Below are 19,530 nucleotides of genomic sequence, written 5' to 3'. Positions count from 1 at the left end.
ACAAAAATATCAGAATGTATGAACACTGTAAAAAAAACTGCTGTGTCTCGTTGGCCTAGCTCAGTAACACAATTGAGAAATGGTTTTGAGGATTTCATTCAATTTACTTGTAGAAGCTATCGAAAGAAAAAACGTCACTTTTGATACAAATCCTAATAAAAACACCAGATCTTAAAAATAAAAAAATAAAATAAAAAAAGAGTCTGTCTCTCATTGGTCTAGTTTAGGAATGACTGGTAACGTTTTATTTATTTTGTATTTAGAGCAAATAACAGGAAATAACTGAACTTTTGATTAAAAAATGACAAAAAAAAATATCAGATTTGATCAAATGTGTAAGTAAATTTAGGTTTGTGCATGTAGTTTAGTTAGACCATTGACAGTTGATTTAGAGTAATTTAATAAAGTAATCTGGATGCTTTTGATTACTTTAGTACTTGTTTTCAAACGACCATACATTTGTTGATGGTCCCTAAGTGAACCACCGAGTCGTCGGAACACAGCTAACCGCCGTCTGCAGCACTTGCACACGGCTTGAAGACCATCGCTGACCGCGGAGTGAATGTCTGTCGAATATCCAACATCCAGCTAACTTCACTCAGGTGCAGGAAGACCAGAACCAAACGGGATCGCTTCATGAGCATTTTTTAGCCTGTTTTGGGGGGGCAGAAGCACCCCTAAATTTAATCATAGCACTACTAAAATAAAGAGATTTTTTGTTTATTTATTTTCACTGTTGTGCTTATTTTTAAACATACCAGTAACTATAAAACATACAGTTCTTGATTGAAATGTTATATTTTAACAACAAAAATACAGAAAACCTCCCCGGAAACAAAACAAACTAGAAACAGGAAATAAAAGTTGTGGGATAAAGGTGTTTCTGGTATTAACACTTCCTGTTTGTGTGTAGCTCATAAACTGGATTTAAAACACAAATTCATCCTTGTTCTTTTGAATCTTTCAACATGTTCAAAAATCTAAACAAATTCAAATAGGATCCATTTAATAATTTATTGATTTGTACAAATCCAGATGTTACTGAGGACATTTTTACCAATATTACAGCATCTTAACCCAGATTATGGACCCAAGTAAATCTTCAATACCATCAGAGTCTGGTTCCAGGTTCCACAGATGATTTCAACTCCAAGTTCTTTCATGTCAGCCATTTATCACATTGTGGGATTAAGTGCAGCTCAGAGACTCTAGCTGGTTTAACCAGTCATCAGATTATTACAGATTATTTTAAATAACATAATATGTCGTTCATTAATTAAAACAAGTTCATATTTTACACAAATGCAAAAAAGAAACAAAGAATAAGCAGCAGCTCTAACGGGTGGATTATTTTATGGCTGTTATTGATGCTGAGATAGTCTGAGATAATCTAAAGATGTTACTAGGATTAAAGGCACCAGCAGGAAGTGTTTCTGGGAATATGTACACGGTTACAACAGTTTTCAGTCTGACATAAAAAACAAATGCGTGCATGTGGAAAAAGGGGCGGAGCTAAAGTCCTCCAGAAGGAAGTTAGTGTATGTACACAGAACTAGAATTCCATCAGCATTCCTGTTAGACCACACTAGTCTTAATGTAAAATAACAAGTTAATTCAATTTAATAAACAAACAAACAAACAAGCTGTGGGTTCTATTCTGACCTCACCGTCAAATTGAAAACGCCAAATCTGGATGTGAAGAAGTGAAACTAGAAAGATAAATATTTTTTAAAGTTGTGAAATTCTAAAATCTTAATTGTTTAAATGTAGAAAGAAATTAGTTTTATTTACAGGAAACTTTCCTAGATTAAATAAAACCAGAAGATAAAATCCGCTCCGTTTGGACAAAGTTTGGTACAGGAGCACTCATCCTGGACTCCCTGCCTTTGGGATCTCTGCTTCTCATGTTGAAATAACCTCCTGCTGCAGAGCTGATCAGATCTGTGAGGGATCCCCAAGATTCTGGAGGGTTTGAGTCGCCATCCTCAGTAAATCACCAACATCAGAACAAGGAATGTCATTTCTGAAGGACGTCTGATTTAATCGTCTTCTTTAGACGTTTCCTTAGTGTCGACTTGTTCCCACTCAAAGCAGCGCCGGAAAAAGTTCAGCACAGAGTTGAGCAGGAAGCGTTGGTTCTGGGTGGAGAACATGTTGTGTCCTTCATCTGGAAAAATCTAGGATGGAGGAGAGAAAAAAACAATCAAACTAAACCAAACATAAGTTGGACAGCGAGAGGTTAATGTCTCACTGGGCCGGAGTTTCAAAAACGTCTCAAAAACCATCCAGAGTTCCAGATTTTCTGTCCGGAGTTTCAAACTAAAACAAACTAGAATTTAAAGCAATCATATCCTCCAAACAGACACAGAGTCACAGCTACGATCTGAGTCAAAGATCGGGAAAGTGAGACAATGTTGGGAGAAGCTGGAGACAAAATTGAGACAAGTTTAAAAATCTTTAGTGGCTGAATTGGGTCAAGATAATTTGGATGAAAATTTAAAAATCTGAAAACTATTAGAACACATCAGAGTGTCCTAAACTACAGATAAACTACAGCTGATTACTGTGTTTCTTCATTATGTCTTCATTAGTCTCAAATTCCTCTTTCCCCCGCATTTTTCCACTTCGTGACCTTTTGACAGAAGCTAAGGATAGAGGCATTCCAGGCTATTCTGATCATCCTGAAAATTTCCTCCCAAGGAAACACTTGCAAACATTTGGAGACGTTTTGGAGACCCCGTCTTTGAATGCTGAGAGATATGGATGTTTTTTATCTGCTCTAATAGGACATGAACATTTACTGACTATCATCTCAATGAGGCATTGCACCAATAAGATCAGGGACAAAGCTGTGTCTTGAAGGTGGGGTCCGTAGTTTAAACACTAAAATAATATAAAAATGCTTAAATGTGAACTTGTTCTATGATATAAAGAAGGTGGTTTCTATTTCCTGTATTTTCCTCTAAGCCCCTCCCCTGGCCCCTACTGCAGAATGAACCATCACAAGAGCCTAGAGAATTGACCAACAGAGTCGCATACCCAGAAGAGTAAGCTGTCAATAAATGAGAATGGACCCCAGTTCCCAGCATGCACTGCGGGATGACACACATCAGGTTGTCACATCAACCTAGCTTGAATGCTAACTCGACCTGCACTGAATAACTCAGTCTGTAAACTTCAAGCCAACTGTGGAAGAGGAGGATGGGAGCCAAAAGGGGTTCATTTGTGTGTATCAAGCTACATGATTAGCGTAGCATTCAACCTTACGCTACATCAGACTATAGTTTTAGCTTGTTGTAGCGTTAGCAGGAACATGCTAGCATCATGAGTGCCAGATTGCTGCTGATTTTAGATGCTTCCCTGCGCGAACGCTGCAGATCAGATTAAAATGAGTGATTAGCTCCTGCAGAACCTGATGAAGGCCGAGGAGATTAGTCAACAGTTAGAATGAGGTGTGTCTGAGCAGGAACATATCAAAAACATGTCCATCAGCCCAACAAGACTATTCATGTGTGTGTGGTATGAGGCGTGGCTTTCAGCTCATTCTCAAAGGAGGGGGGAGCAGAGGCGGAGCTTTAGCCGCTGGAACCTCATCTCCTCCTTCTCTCCTCGATGACATCACACTACGGACCCCAGCCTTAAGGTGGACCACAGATGTTACCTGCAGCGTGTAGTTAACGTTTAACACCGACAGCAGCTTGACCAGCTCTGCAGAATGCTGGAAATGAACCGAGGCTGAAACAAAACACCGTTTCATCCAAATAATTCATCAGTTCATCACAAAATGAATGCATAGATTACTGTGTGAGGAGGCTTGTTCAGGGCTAGCTAAAACTATGTTAAAGATAATCAACAACAAACACAAAGGTAAATAAACTGTTCACATGTTTTGTGTTTCAGAGCTCATTCTGGCTTTGATGGGTTTTTTATTTGACCAAAACAACAAAAATCATTAATTATTGAACCGAAATGGTTCTCCGAGGGGCAGCGAGTTTAATTCTGTCATAACTTATTCATGACAACACAAGTTTCATGAAGCAGAACTTTTAAATTTGCTTTTGTTGGTTTAACTCTTTAGTGAAACTCACCGTCGGCCGTTCCGTGGAGAATCAGGAAGTCTTTTGGAGCCGAGACACTGCCGATCAGACTGGAGACCTGATGGAGAGCAGGGAGAAGGAAGCGTGGTGAACCTGCTCCGTTTAGGGTTCTGATGCCGGAACGTGTTCCGTTACCTCGTACTTATGATCTCCTTTGGGTGGAAAACCAAAGTATTTCTCTGAGCTGAAAGATCCTTTAAGGATTTAGGAGAAAACTAATAATTAATCATGCAGGTCAAACAGAACTCAGACTGTTAATAAAACACGTGGAATCATAAATGAGCTTCTCCGTCATATTTAGGGATGAACTCATTAAATCAGCGTTTTGATCATAAGGTAAAACCAGCCCTGAACAACCTTTGTTCCCAGAAACAGAGTTTACAGCTTTCAGATGTAATGTTACTTGACCTCCCATGACCTTTAGCTGCTTCACACAGAAAAATCCCTTAAATAACTGATGTTTCTATTAAATCGTCCTGAACTGTTTCTTCTCACCAAAGAGTCTCCAGTTCGTTATGGGAGCGACGGCGATGCCACATTTAAACACCGAAGTGTGAGACAGGAGCAGAAGGATCGACAGAAAACCTCCATATGCCTGAAAACACAACTAAGCCGTTATTTGATTTTATTTTATTTAAAACCTCTCCTTGGTTGATTATTCCGTGAAAACAGAAACGTTCCACCTTTCCATAAACTCCGACTCTGCTGCCGTCGACGTACGGCAGCTTGATCAGGTGTCTGGAACATGAAACAGGAAGTCTTAAATCTATTTTCTGCTTTGAATGAAACACATACAAGATTATCAGTGCTGCTCCAGCATTAGGCCACTTCTGTAAGCTGCTTAAAAAGGTCAAAGGTTGTCAGGACTCACTCGACGGCGGCGATCTGGTCCTGAACATCAGCAGAACCCAGTCTCTGGTGAAGCCCGTGAAGGATCCTCTGACCCTGGAAGCCGCTGCCTCTGCCATCTAAACGGGCCACGATGACCTGGTCCGAAGTGACCAGAACTGACTCCCAGCTGAGAGAGAAACGGTCGCTCACCGCCTGACCACCGGGGGTGCTGTCCCTGCAGATGCAATCAGAACACTGAATTAAAAGTCTCCTTCAACCAAAGTCCGTAACAAATCCGGTTCCTCACAGGACCAGGAGGAGAGGGTGCTCCCTTGTTTCATCCAGATCGACCGGAACCACCAGCTCCAAACGGAAAGCTGCAAAAAAAAAAAAAAAAAAAACCCGTTAAAAACAAACCAGAAAAACTAACGAGGATCTAAACTAACACAAAAAACCATCAGAGGGTTCTGGAGGTCCAGCAGCTTTAACCCCCAGAGACCCACGGTTGTAATATTACAACATCAGATTTAAGTCTACAAAAATAAACCTTCCCCCTTTTTTTTTCTTTTAAAACCACATTTACATTGCTAATAGGTCCTATTGTTCAGTTCTGCAACACTATTGGCTGTTAAAACGTGTAAATAGGCCCGTTTATCTGGCCTTCTAGAACAACATGTGAAAGGTTAAAAAAAGATTTTGCAGTTATTTTCTAAATTTGGGTCTCTGGGGGTTAAGGTGGAGATGAACACATGAATTATTTCATGGTGGAAACCCTGGGCTTTCTCACCAAAGGTGTTGATGTGGATGGTTCTCCTCTCTGTCCTCGGTACCACTCGGCCCATCAGCGCTCGTCTCAACTCTGCGTTCTGGTCCAGAATTCTGATTCCAGCTGGAGTTCAGGAGAAAAACCGGAAATAGACCAAATGAATAAATGATGACAAATTTTTCCTCTAATGAGGTTCTATTCAAATCTGCAGCTTCTCAGTCATCCCGGTCTGAAGGTCCTAGCGGGTCAGGAGCAAGACATCTGGACCTCCTTGGGAGGAGCTCCAGTTCTCATTCTAGCAGCAAAGTCGCAGAAACATTTTGTTTTAACGCCAGACCGACTCCAGTTAGCTCACATGAATAAAGCTCACAGAACAACGATTGTTTCTGACTCAGCAGGATGACGTATTTAATGTTCTTCACGTGCGTTCACAGGATGTGAGCTCTTTACAGCAGCTTTTAGCCCAGAAGCTGAAACTTCAGCATAAATAAAAGTTGGATTTTATTAGATTTTTATCTTAAATTAGCATAAAAATCTAATTTTGTTCCGACAAACCAACAGGATGATAAAATCATCCTAGAAACTTAAACAGACTCAAAATGTAAGTTTTAAACAAGCTTTTTAGATGATTTTTAGTTATTTTCAGAGGTGGAAAGTAACAAATTACATTCACTCGCGTTACTGTAATTAAGTAGCTTTTTTTGTATATTTATACTTTAAGTAGTTTTTAAAAGCTGTACTTTTACTTGAGTAAGTTTTTAAAAAAGATTTGTAATTCACTACATTTTGAATCATATCCTTTACTGAGTAAAAATAAATTGTAGGCTTAATAAATTAAAAACAGTGTGTAGCAGCGTTGGAACAGAAAGAGACACCTGCATGAGCACCGAGTCTAAACCGTGTGGGGGTACATATTTGCTCAAAAACATCTGTTCAGTCCCTGTGATCCACTCGCTGTTCACCTCCTCTCTCCCTCCTCTCCTGTGGGTTGGAACCCGCTCCGGTGTGACATCATCAGGATTCTACTCAGTTCCATAGCGAGACTCGGTTCCGTGTTTGAAATGTGTTTCTCAACCACTCCGCACGAAAGCGGCAAAAGAACGTTTAGCGGATTCTCAGCGGTTTGCTCATAAAACAGAAGACCTGCAGGCCTCTGTGAGTTAAAACATCCTGATACTGTTCAGGTGTAAACATTGTGCTCCATGCCTGTGTTTGAACTCAGAAGATGCTTCTTGATGCCACAGATATGTGATGATTTAGCTTGTTTTGTTACGTTCAGAACTTGGAAAACCCGTGATGACACCAGACACAGGAAAGAGTAAAATAAAAAGTCTTTATTAAATGTGGCGTTACCAAAGAGGGCGAGGCAGGAGACTGAGTCGGAGAGGAGGCGTGGGTCGAAACCAGATCGGGACAAGCAGGTACAGGGAACAGGCTGGAGACGTGGTAGAAGACAGGCGAGTGTCGTGGTGGCAGGCAGAGTTCAAGGCAGGGGTCAGGCGTGAAAACGAGGTCCAGAGGCTGAGATCAGGCAAGGTACAAGGCTGGAAGATTTACTAGCAAGGAGCGTTCAATAATCTGGCACCGGTTGGAGAGCAGGCTGGGAGTTAAATAGCAGAGTGTATAGGTGTGTGGGATGAGCTGATTACAGGAACAGGTGAGATGAATGAAGCTGAGGAGGTGCAGGCTGAGGTTGCTGTGGAAACAGGGCTTGGCTGGAGCATGATGAGGGGACCAGGTGTGCTGCATGAAGGCTGAAGGCTTGATGAGGAGGCAGAGGAGGGTGAAAGATGACATGTTTCTTTATTTTACTCCAGAATAAGAGATTAAATTATTACAAAAGCAGTTCAATGTAGTTAAAATAGTCTTGATGTGTGTGCGTGTGTGTGTGTGTGTGTGTGTGTGTGTTTTTACTTTTACTTGAGTAAAAATTTAGGCAAGTACTTTTACTTGTACTTGAGTAAAAAATTATCAAAGTATTGGTACTCGTACTTAAGTAGGACACTTTAGTACTCTTTCCACCTCTGCTTATTTCCACCAACATTTAATTCTCTTAATCTCATTTAATCCTTGTGCCTGTTTTTATGAACTCGTGTAAATCTGAGGCATAATAGGGATTGGAAGCGTTTGATGCTTTTATCAGAAACAAGGGGAGAACTTACAGCTCAGATCATCCAGTCTGTGGACAGACGTCTGAGGGACACCAGGTCCTGGAGAGGAGATGACGGATTAGATTATCTGGGGTTCGTTTATCCTCCAACTCTAATAGCAGCTGATAGAACAACATCTCGGTTGAACCCCAGATAAAAATGAGCCTGCAGGGCCAAACCTGCTAACTTAAAACCCAGATCAGCGTTAGAGTCTGTTACCTGTGCAGGTGAGGAGGACATGCTGGTGAGTGGAGCTGATGGAGGCATCATAGAAGGAACAGTTGGGTCTGAAGAGCGAGCAGCTCAGACACGTTTTACGAAACGGGTCCACGGTGGAAACCCTGTTGGAGGAACGTCAGCTTTACTTGTGAAACCTGTTTTTAGCTTCCAGCACACTAAAAGTCGTTTTTACATTATAAAAAATAAAGCCCCACCCCCAGAGGTAGGTGGTCCTGGTTTTCAGAGGCCACATCCTGCTGGAGCAGAGAAACATCTGAAATATGCAGGATGGTGGCCCTTGAGGACCAGAAAGCTCAACCTCTGGATTCTAGTGAATCTTAAGCCTGGTTTATGCTTCTCCATCAGCTCCGCAAGTGACAGACATGCACGGATTGATGGAAGCGTTTTGCTCTTTTACTTCTCCGTCTCCTGGAGAGTGTTGCAAAGCAATTGCCCAGCAGGACAGCAGAGGGCGTAGCGCTGTTCTGTGGTATCCTGTCATGTATCGGTCCAAGATAGTGTGTTTATATTGTGTTTTTTGTGTATATAAGAGACTTTTAACATGGACACATTTGTCTCTCATTCTCCCACCGCTTCATGTGCTCCCCACCTCTAAACCCACGTTTCCTGTCATTTCCGTCCACAAATAAAACGCTTGCTGCGCATCTTTTCACTCCTCCAGTCACTGGAGGATGAAACGTTCATATTTTTAGAGTTTTTTCGCGAGGTATTCTTCAAGCTTCTCCGTGTCTGCCGCTAGTTATCCTCGGCTCTCTTTGCAATGGCGGCGCTGTAAACAACAGCGGCATCCTGACCAATCACAAGCTTGCGTAATCCGTCTCGTTCGACGGATGTTTAAAAAAGTGGGCTCGACTCCGTACGTACTTGCGTGCCCTACGCAAGGACGGATAATGGCGTTGCATGTCTCCGCACGCAGACGGAGAAGCATAAATCAGACTTTAGTGTCTCGGTTTGGTCTCCAGATCCTCCCACAGCTGTTTCTGAGCCCAGCTCTAGGTTCCGGCGCTGCTCAGACCAACGTTGTTACATCCGTGTTTCACATTAGAACCCGGGAACACAGAGCAAGTGGAGAATCATCACAAGGTTCTGGAGACAAGTTGGAAGCGGTCAGATGCTGAAGAGAGACAGACCCTGGAACCGGGCTCAGGTTAGCTTCTGATGTATGAACCAGCGTTTGGAGGAGACACAATTCCAGAGATCAAACATGCCTTTGAGTTCAGTTTGCTTCCATCCAGGAAGTTTCTATGATTTTGTGCCTCCAACCCAGCGAGAACCTGCCTTTATCTCAGAAACAGGTACCACCTGAGATCAAAGGTTTCACCTGAAAACATCACCTCACCTGTACAGCTGCCTCTGGGTTGGGCCATCTTCAGCACTCAGGAAATACCTGAGAAGCATCAAGTCATTAAAGATTTGTCATGATGGATTTTTCCAGTGTGCTGCTGCGTCTGCAACTTACAGCCAGTTTCGTTTCTCATCGTAGCTCAGAATTTGAGACACGTCCCAGTTCCCAGAGGTCAGGTGTCGGACGTTCACCTCCTGGCTGCTGGACTGAAGATCATGGGGAAAAAAACACAGCTGGAAAAGCTCAGAGTTGATTTTAATGTGTTTCTGCCTACAAGCCGACTTCAGCAGCAGGAACACGAGTTAATCTGGTGAGGAAACCCCGAACAACACTCCCCTCCGTTAATTCTTAATGTTCTGCTCTTTTCTCTTTCAGGAAATGGAGACGAGTTTAATTTAAAAGGACGGGACTTCAAACGCGAGTCATAAAAGCTGCGTGAATAATTACAAAGCTCTGCTGCAGGCGGAGAACCAGAGAACAAGAGAGGAGTGAAGAACAAAGACACCAGAAGAGAACTAAACATTTTCATGTTATTAAACCAAACTCTAATATTTGTACTTGGTTGGAGATCATGGTGATGTGGTTGAAGGCGCCGTGATTGCCATCCTTCAGAGGCATGGTGATGAAGAATGTGGTGCAGTCATCAGAGAACAGCGGTTCCTCATTCTGGAAGACAAATTGTCTTAAAATTAAAAAAATACAGCAGAGGAATCCTCAAGTACAATTATCTAACACTGTAATAATAATAATAATAATAATAATAATAATAATAATAATAATAATAATAATAATAATAATATCCCTCTCTGGCTCAAAATAAGTTTTGATAAAAGGACGAACAACTAAGTCCTTCAGGGGAACTTCTGAATTGAAAATTGCTCATGAATACGTATGTGGAGTGACCAGGTAGGTAGGTTTTAACGTTGCACATCTGCAACACCTGCCTCCAGAGGTTAATAATAATAGCATTAACAGTAACTTTTTCTGATTCTTCACTGAAACAAATTAAAAACTTGGATGGATTAAATTCAATTTTTACCCAAATGACAATAAAGATGAGCCCAGTGATTTGTTTGACTATAATAGTCCGTTCAAATATAACTAAGTTAACAGCGAGGCTGATCTCTGATCAGATTTCTTCTGTTCTGGCTTGAATCAGCAGTTGAAATAACAATACATAATTTTTAAAACAATAAATATTCAGAATTATCATCATTTTACCAGAAAACGTGACGTATTCTTAACGGAAAAAATGCTTAGTCTGGTTTTATTTTGAAATTATGAAAATAAAATGATTGTGAATGAACTCACCTGATGATCCAACCACTTCTCTGATGTCATCACATGTTTCTGGAAATGCAAAATAAGTCAGATCATGTTCCTGACTTATTTGGTCTCATTTATAATAACGATAACAATACCAATAATCGTCATAGTCTTCCTCCGGGTCGCGGGGGCTGCATCCCAACTAGGGAGCTCCATACCGTCCTCTCCCCGGCCTTCTCCACCAGCTCCTCCGGCTGGACCCCAAGGCGTTCCCGGACCAGATTGGAGATGTAACCTCTCCAACGTGTCCTGGGTCGACCCGGGGGCCTCCTGCCGGCAGGACATGCCCAAAACACCTCCCCGGGGAGGCGTCCAGGAGGCATCCTGACCAGATGCCCAAACCACCTCAACTGGCTCCTTTCGATCTAGAGAAGCAGCGGTTCTACTCCGAGTTCCTCCCGAATGTCCGAGCTCCTCACCCTATCTCTAAGGCTGAGACCGGCCACCCTACGGAGGAAACTCATTTTGGCCGCTTGTATCCACGATCTCGTTCTTTCAGTCATTACCCAAATCTCATGACCAAAGGTGAGGATTGGGACGTAGATCGACCGGTAAATCGAGAGCCTGGCTTTCTGGCTCAGCTCCCTCTTCACCACGACGGATCGACTCAGCGTTTGCATCACTGCAGACGCTGAACCAATCCGCCTGTCGATCTCCCGATCCCTCCTACCCTCACTCGTGAACAAGACCCCGAGATACTTAAACTCCTCCACTTGAGGTAGGACCTCTCCCCCGACCCGGAATTGGCAAGCCACCCTTTTCCGGTCGAGAACCATGGTCTCAGATTTGGAGGTGTTGATCCTCATCCCAGCCGCTTCACACTCGGCCGCGAACCTGCCCAGCAAGGGCTGAAGGTCAGAGCTGGATGAAGATAGGAGGACCACATCATCTGCAAAAAGCAGAGATGAGATTCTCCTGCCACCAAACTCGACACACTCCACACCACGGCTATGCCTAGAAATTATGTCCATAAAGGTTATGAACAGAACCAGTGACAAAGGGCAGCCCTGGCGGAGTCCAACCCTCACCGGGAACAGGTCCGACTTACTACCGGCTATGCGGACCAAACTCAAACTCCTCTGGTAAAGGGATTGAATGGCCCTTAACAGAAAGCCACCCACCCCATACTCCTGGAGCGTCCCCCACAGGGTGCCCCTGTGGACACGGTCATAAGCCTTCTCCAAATCCACAAAACACATGTCGATTGGTTGGGCAAACTCCCATGCCCCCTCCATCACCCTTGCAAGGGTATAGAGCTGGTCCACAGTTCCACGGCCAGGACGAAAACCACATTGCTCCTCCTCAATCTGAGATTCAACTATCGATCGGACCCTCCTCTCCAGTACCTTGGAGTAGACCTTTCCAGGGAGGCTGAGGAGTGTGATTCCCCTATAGTTGGAACACACCCTCAGGTTACCCTTCTTAAAGATGGGGACCACCACCCCGGTCTGCCACTCCACAGAAACTGCCCCCGATGACCACGCAATGTTGCAGAGACGTGTCAACATGACAGCCCTACAACACCCATAGACTTGATATACCCAGGACGAACCTCATCCGCCCCCGGGGCTCCGCCGCTGTGTAGTTGTATGACTACCTCAGCAACTTCTGCCCCCGAGATTGGACAGTCCAGGTCTCCCGGCTCTGGTTCCTCCTCGGAATGCGCATAGGTGGGATTGAGGAGCTCCTCAAAGTATTCCTTTCACCGTCCGTCTATAGCCTCAGTTGACGTCAGCAGCTCCCCATCCCCACTGTAAACAGTGTAAGCGAGTTGCTGCCCTCCTCTCCTGAGGCGCCGGACAGTTTGCTAGAACCTCTTTGGAGCCGATCAGCGCTGGACTGACCATAGGGCATAGCGGGCAACTGCCCGCTGGGCCGACCCATTCATCTTTTATGGGCCGGTGTCTGTTTTTTTTTTTTTCCTGGCCTCTAGTTGTTGCGGACAACTTGCCCGCGCCGCCCCACGCGACGCCTCGTAAAAGTTGGTGGATTGGCCAATTGGTAATAATACACTCTGGGCTGGACCAATAGCCAGAGGTCTGATGCACCCGCCAGTTGTTTGTGAATCTCAGTAAACAGACAGATGAGCTTAACAAAATGGAGAACAAAAAACGGAAAGGAGGAGCGGAGAAAATTCGACTAAAAAAGAAACTGGCCCTTCAGGCTGATGCTGGCACATGTGTTAAAATCTCACAGTTGTTTGGTAGTGAAGGTTCAAGTAAAATCAATTTAGGAAGTGATGGAGCCTCAGCCCAGCGACAGGTTGGAGAAGAAAAGAGGGAGGAGGAGGAGAAACCCGAGCCGGTGTTGTGCCATAAATTGACTCGCTGCCAAAAAATGATTAGCCACCGCGGGATCGCGCACGGTTAGGAAATTGCATTTCTAGACAAAATTCCCCAGGATTTCGCCCTAAAACTCGGCATATCTAGCAATATGGACATTCAGAAAGCAAAGATAACCTCTTCCGGTACTTAAACAGATGTTTATCGCGGATATTAGTGTGGCAGTGTTTGTGGCACCCTGCGCGGGAGGACGAGGACGTGCTTGTGGAAAGAGGGAGGAAGATGTGGCTGCGTGAGCGTCCTGTCACAATGTCCCGATTGATCATGCGCCCTGGCTACTGGGCTAAGGAGATGTCACTTTGGCTGACAGGTTAGAGCGTATGACTCTCACCCAGGAGTCTGGGGATCGAATCCCGCCCGGGCCCTCCTTTCTGCACCTTGCCACATTAGTTTTTCCAGTTCGGAAGTTGTTTTAAGTGTTGCTATTTGTCTTAAACGTTCACAATGAGGATATATTAATCCTTTTTGCAATATTTCCAGCGATTAAATTTTTTCCCCTTCCTTTCTTTAGTCCACTTGACATGGAGCCACAGTTAACTAGTTTGGGGCACATTTTTACTTGAAAAAAAGTATTTAAAATGATCAAGCTTTGGCTTTAATGACACTGTGTAGGTTACTATCTATACATTACGTTGCTCTATTTAAAAGTAACAAGATAAAAGCACTTCAGCACATAAAATAAAGATTGTCACTTGCCAAATAGAGACTACACCCTCCTGTTTACCTATAAGAAATGCCTCAAAATATCTTTAAATTCTTTATTGATGATTTAATTGTAGACAACTAAAATGGCATTTTACTTGCCAAAAAGTGATTGAATCGCTAAGATTTTCATGGAGGCTAAAATTGACCAAATAAGGGTTTTATGTATTATCTGTTGATGTTCCTGTACTACTGCCTACTGTGTCATCAAAAACACCCCAAAAATGGCAACAACAAAAAAAAGAAAAAAAAAGAAGATAATTTCCCTTGCCAAAAATTGATTACAGTGTCCTGGTCACGTGTAAAGGGTTACATTTACCTAAATATTACTTTATTTATTATCTCTTGATGTTATTAGTGCCATCACAGGACGCTGGGTGTCTTTCACATTCATAAACACTTCAAAAATGGCAACAAATGATAATTTTCCTTGCCAAAAATTGATCACAGAGTCCTGGTCACCCATAAAGGCTTAAATTGGCATAAATATTACTTCATTTATTATGATGCTGGGTGTGTTCCACAATCATATTCGAATAAACATGAAAATATTCTGTCTGAATATCTGTTTCTTGTTATAAATATAACAGCAAGAAGGATTTACAGTTAAAATAGGAGAAACACGTGACTCCCCAGGAAGGGTCGTAACACCACTTGCCTCATGCACATAAGTGAACAAATCAAAGCAGCATGGAGACACTCCGTCTCCAACCACCTCTCAGGCAGCAGCCTGCACTCCCAAGTTCTACACGTCACCAGAACATAAACAACTGCAACACAATAAAAGCAGTGTTATACAAAATGGAAGGCCTGTAGTGTTTATTCTCTTACAGTAACAACTTATCAATTTTTTGGAGGAATTTATTTGAGAATTTTTTGGTTTTTATTAATTGTGCAATAGAAAAGTAATCACTAGATTAATCATCTAAATAGTCATTAGAATAGTCGACTATTCGATAAAATAATCGTCAGAATAATCATTTTAAAAATAATCAGTTACCCCCAACCCTACTTTTTAGAATACCAGGATAGGAAGGATGGTGTAGGTTTACATTTATTAGATTGATACAAAAAATACTACCAATAAGAAAGTGTACGTTGGTGTGTGTCAGAAACAGCGTAAGGCTTAATGTCTTTTCCAAAAAAAAACAGGTGATGGGCCGGTCTCCAGTCAAAATGCCCGGGCTGAATTTTTGTCCCAGTCCAGCCCTGGAGCCGATCAATAGTCTTTCTCCATGGCCTCACCAAACTCCTCACATGCCCGAAATTTTGCCTCGGCAACTGCCACTGCTGCACCCCGCTTGGCTATCCGGTACATGTCTGCTGCCTCCGGAGACCCACAGACCAGCCACGCCCTGTAGGCCTCCTTCTTCAGCCTGACGGCTCCCCGAACCTCTGGTGTCCACCAGCGGGTACGGGGGTTGCCACCACGACTGGCACCGGTCACCTTGCGACCACAGCTTGCAACAGCCACCTCAACAATCGCAGAGTGGAACAAGGCCCACTCGGACTCAATGTCCCCCACTGCTCTCGGGACGCGGTCAAAGCTCTGCCGGAGGTGGGAGTTGAAGATCGTCTTAACAGGTTCTTCTGCCAAGCGTTCCCAGCAGACCCTCACTATGCGTTTGGGTCTGCCAGGTCTATGCGGCATCTTCCCCTGCCATCTGATCCAACTCACCACCAGGTGGTGATCAGTTAACAGCTCCGCTCCTCTCTTCACTCGGGTGTCCAAAACATACGGCCGCAGGCCAGATGATACGACTACAAAGTCTATCATCGACCTGCGACCTGGGCTGACCTAAGTCCAATAATGAAACACCACTGGAGTTCAGATCAGGCGGGCCGTTCCTCCCAATCACACCCCTCCAGGTCAAGCTGTCATTGCCCACATGAGCATTGAACTCCCCCAGCAGGACAATGGAGTCCCCCGGTAACCCTCCTGGCCGGGTACTCCGACTTTAACTTTACCTCCATGAAAGATCCTGTGAATCGTTCTTTGTCTCTCCCTTCACCTAAGACCAATTTGTCATGGGAGACCCTACCAGGGGCACAAAGTGCCCCAGACAACAGCTCCTAGGATCATTAGGGCACTCAAACTCCTCCACCACGATAAGGTGACGGTTCAAGGAGCAATACCAATAATAACAACATTAATGACAATAATTCTACCAATAATAATAATAATAATCTCGTTCATCACCTTTATGCAGACGCCGGTCGTAGTATCACACAGCGAGAGAATCGACGTGTTTTGAACTCGGTTGACCCATCGGACGCTCAGCTTCTCGTGTGTCGCCCATGTTACCATGGTGATGTAGAATTCACTGTACAAAGAGAGAAAAACCCAGACACACACCGATGATGCGTTAGGCTCGCTAATGTCCAGATCCAGTGGCCTTCCTGCTCCTGGCGCTACATTTTAGGTGTTTCACGTTCACCAGAATGCTCCAGTTGTTTCCCGTTTTTTTCTTAGAAACCTTTATTAGTTACTGTTCCCCAGACAGACGTCGTTCCCTCCTCAACCCAAATGTTTCTACACTCAGGCTGACCCTGCAGCTCGTTTAGAGGCTGACTCGAGTCGTACCTCTCCACAAAACTGTCAGGAGGTCTCAGTTCAGTCACCAGCGAGCTGCCGTCCAGAGAGACGACATGAAGACTCACGCTGGGATTCATCTGCCCCATCTGGAATCGTAACACCAGAATATATTCACCACTACAATAGAATCTGATTTGTAACCTGGAATGTGAAACGCCCCATCGCCCATCAGCTGGACTACCTTTGGGTACGGGTACTCCTTCCCTCTTGGGTACAGAGAGCCTGTGAAGCGAGGCAGCAACATGGTTGGGACCATGGAGTCGTTGATGGTCAGGTAGGCCAGTCTGGATCCGTCAGGTGACCACCAGTGGGTCACCTGGGTGTGCAAAACCTCCTCTGAAAACAACAAACCAGACAGTTTATAAAACAGCATCCAGAGGAAATAAACCCTGTTTCTCAGAACAGAGGCTGTTCAGGAAGCATTTCCTGTAAAGACAGAATTTCTTTATGACTCATAGAAAAAATAAAACATGTAAAACTAGCAGAAGTATCCTGTTAGGAAAACTAAAGTAAACATTTAGATCCCAACTACAATCCAGATGTTTTAACTGAAAGTTTTCCAGCTTCATAATTTCATCCAGACTGCTTCCCTGGAAGCCAGAGCCTCCACATCAACGACATGAAAATACAAAAGAAGAACGTTTCTCCAAGAACATCTGTCATGTACGACTTCCTCTCAGATGTTATCCAGGTCCCTCATGATTAGTTTCACGGTAACAGGATGGTTTCTAGAGCAGAAGGTCGCTGCAGCGACACCGTTTCTGCAGGTTTGTGAACGAGGCCTAAAGGTGTTTGCTTTTAAAACTCTGACCCTCATAAAGCCAGTCCGCCAAGCCGTTGAAGACGACCCCCTCCTGTCCAGAAGACGTGAGTCTCCACGAGCTGCTCTGAGCGTGGGTTTGGTAGTAGATGTTGTTCTCAAATATGTACACCTGTGGAGCAAAGACAGTGACATTAACCTGATCCAGCCAGGAGCAAACACACCTGCACTTTACCTGCTTTAATGTTTTTGAGTCTGATTTAAAAATATAAATGCAGTGGCGTTTTTACTTCACAGTAACAGAAAACAGCTGGGATACCATAGTGACATTTTAGAGAAGCTCACCGTTGCCGTGACAACATCAGTGTCTGAATGTGGGAAAAAACGTCACTTTAGTATTTGTTTAGAAGAAGAAGAAAATATCATTTCTATAGCGCCTCTCAAGATAAAAATCACGAGGCGCTTCACAAAAACAAAACATGTAAAAATATAAAAAAGCATTTCGAAAATGTTTTAAAATTTATTTAAAATGAGCAAAAAGAGACAATTGTGATTAAAAAAAGATAAGAAAGAGAGAGAGTGAACAGGAAAGAGGGAAATCAGTGGATCCTGAGGAAGGTGGAATAGGTGGGGAGAGCAGAATAAAGAGAGAGTGGTGAAGAAGGTCATACAAAAGCCAGCTTGAACAAGTGAGTCTTCAGCAGTTTTTGAAGGAGACCACTGAGTCCACTGATCTCAGGCTCAGGGGGAGAGAGTTCCAGAGTCTGGGGGCCACAGCAGCAAATGATCTGTCACCTTTGACCTTTAGCCTGGTGCGTTGCCCAACCAGTAGGCTTTGATCACTGGACCTCAGGGACCTGCTGGGGGTGTAGGGACTAAGAAGATCACCAATGTAAAATGGTGCTTGTCCATGTAAGGCCCTATAGGCCAGAACCAGGATCTTGAAATGAACCCTGAAGTTGACTGGCAGCCAGTGAAGCTGGAGGAGAAGCGGGGTGATGTGCGTGTGTTTGGAGGACTTGGTCAGAAGCCGAGCACAGGCATTCTGAACCACCTGTAGACGGTTCAGGGAGGTTCTGCTCAGACAAGTGAAAAGAGAGTTACAGTAGTCTAAGCGTGAGGAGATGAAGGTGTGGAGAACTGTCTCAAGTTCAGAGCGGGACAGAATGGGACTCAGCTTAGCAACGTTCCTGAGATGGAAGAAGGAAGAGCGAACAAGAGAACTGACATGAGAATTCAGGGTGAGAGTTGGGTCAAAGGTCATGCCAAGATTCCTGACAGAAGGTTTGGTGTGAGAAGCAAGCTGACCAAGAGAGTCTCTGACTTTGGGAACCAGCTTGTCTGGGGCACAGATGAGGATCTCAGTCTTATCTTCATTCAGCTGAAGAAAGCTCCCAGCCATCCAGGTTTTGATAGAGTCTAAGCAGGTGTGTAACAGCTGCAGCTTAGACATCTCATGGGGCTTAAAGGAGATGTACAGTTGGATGCCATCTGCATAAAGATGGTAGGAGATTCCTTTGAAGGAGCTCAGGATGTGCTGAAGAGGAAGCAGATAGAGGAGGAAGAGCAGAGGCCCCAGCACAGAACCTTGTGGGACGCCATGGGTAAGAGAGGTGGTGGAGGACCTAAAGTTGGAGACGGCCACAGAAAAGGAGAGCACAGAGAGATAAGAGGAGAACCACTCCAGAGCAGATCCTGATAGGCCTACCCAGTCTCTCAGCCTCTCCAGTAGCAGGTGATGGTCAACAGTGTCAAAGGCTGCAGTCAGGTCCAGCAGGACCAGAACAAAACAGTCCCCTGCATCACTGTGAGTCAGAAGGTCATTAGAGACCCCAAGAAGAGCTGTTTCAGTAGAATGAGCTCTACGAAAACCTGACTGGAAGCTATCATAGATGTTATGTTCATCAAGAGCAGCTGTGAGTTGTTTAGCCACAACCTTTTCCAAGATCTTGGAGATGAACGGAAGTTTAGAGATGGGTCTGAAGCTGCTATGGAGAGAGGGGTCGAGACTCGGTTTTTTAAGAAGCGGGTGGATTACAGCGTTCTTAAAGCAAGCAGGGACCTGACCAGAAACCAGAGAAGCATTAATTATAGAGAGCACGCTGGGGCCGATGGACTGAAAAGCACTTCTAAACAAAGATGAGGGTAAGATGTGGAGCGGGCATGCAGAGGTCTTCATAGAGTTAACTAGTTTGGTTAACTCATGCAAAGAAACAGGAGCAAAGCTATCTAGGATGATGGGCCTGGTTCGAGTCGGGGGAGGCGGCGATAAGGCTGAAGGAGAGATGCTAGATCTAACCTTATTGACTTTGTCCACAAAGAAAGACAGAAAGTTCTCACAGTCTGCAACAGAGTGGATGGAGGCTGTAGGAGAG

General features: G+C 44.1%; 1 protein-coding gene across 3 annotated transcripts in view; it reads right to left on the bottom strand.

Annotated features, from left to right (window-relative positions):
- Positions 1-399: 399 nt before the first annotated feature.
- Positions 400-19,530, bottom strand: part of LOC107382734 (inactive dipeptidyl peptidase 10) — a 96,998-nt gene continuing 77,867 nt past the window's right edge. The window contains exons 8-26 of one of the 3 annotated variants that reach the window (XM_015954984.3): positions 17,207-17,327; positions 16,577-16,731; positions 16,384-16,481; positions 16,000-16,123; positions 10,741-10,779; positions 9,988-10,095; positions 9,544-9,635; positions 9,424-9,471; positions 8,064-8,185; positions 7,857-7,904; positions 5,716-5,817; positions 5,236-5,305; positions 4,969-5,163; positions 4,781-4,835; positions 4,593-4,692; positions 4,233-4,249; positions 4,089-4,155; positions 3,662-3,735; positions 400-2,177 (exon numbers count right to left, since the gene is read on the bottom strand). In XM_015954984.3, the coding sequence (XP_015810470.3) occupies positions 2,040-2,177; positions 3,662-3,735; positions 4,089-4,155; positions 4,233-4,249; positions 4,593-4,692; positions 4,781-4,835; positions 4,969-5,163; positions 5,236-5,305; positions 5,716-5,817; positions 7,857-7,904; positions 8,064-8,185; positions 9,424-9,471; positions 9,544-9,635; positions 9,988-10,095; positions 10,741-10,779; positions 16,000-16,123; positions 16,384-16,481; positions 16,577-16,731; positions 17,207-17,327 (1,773 nt within the window). In that variant the 3' untranslated portion in view covers positions 400-2,039. Of the gene's footprint in view, positions 2,178-3,661; positions 3,736-4,088; positions 4,156-4,232; positions 4,292-4,592; positions 4,693-4,780; positions 4,836-4,968; positions 5,164-5,235; positions 5,306-5,715; positions 5,818-7,856; positions 7,905-8,063; positions 8,186-9,423; positions 9,472-9,543; positions 9,636-9,987; positions 10,096-10,740; positions 10,780-15,999; positions 16,124-16,383; positions 16,482-16,576; positions 16,732-17,206; positions 17,328-19,530 lie in introns of all 3 variants that reach the window. The other 2 variants (XM_015954983.3, XM_015954985.3) reach the window with 2 other exon arrangements.

This window comes from Nothobranchius furzeri, chromosome 7 (genome assembly GCF_043380555.1).
Source record: "Nothobranchius furzeri strain GRZ-AD chromosome 7, NfurGRZ-RIMD1, whole genome shotgun sequence".
Taxonomy (NCBI): Eukaryota; Metazoa; Chordata; class Actinopteri; order Cyprinodontiformes; family Nothobranchiidae; genus Nothobranchius; species Nothobranchius furzeri.
Note: the sequence above shows the minus strand (reverse complement) of the source record. Positions and strands in the feature narration are given on the sequence as shown.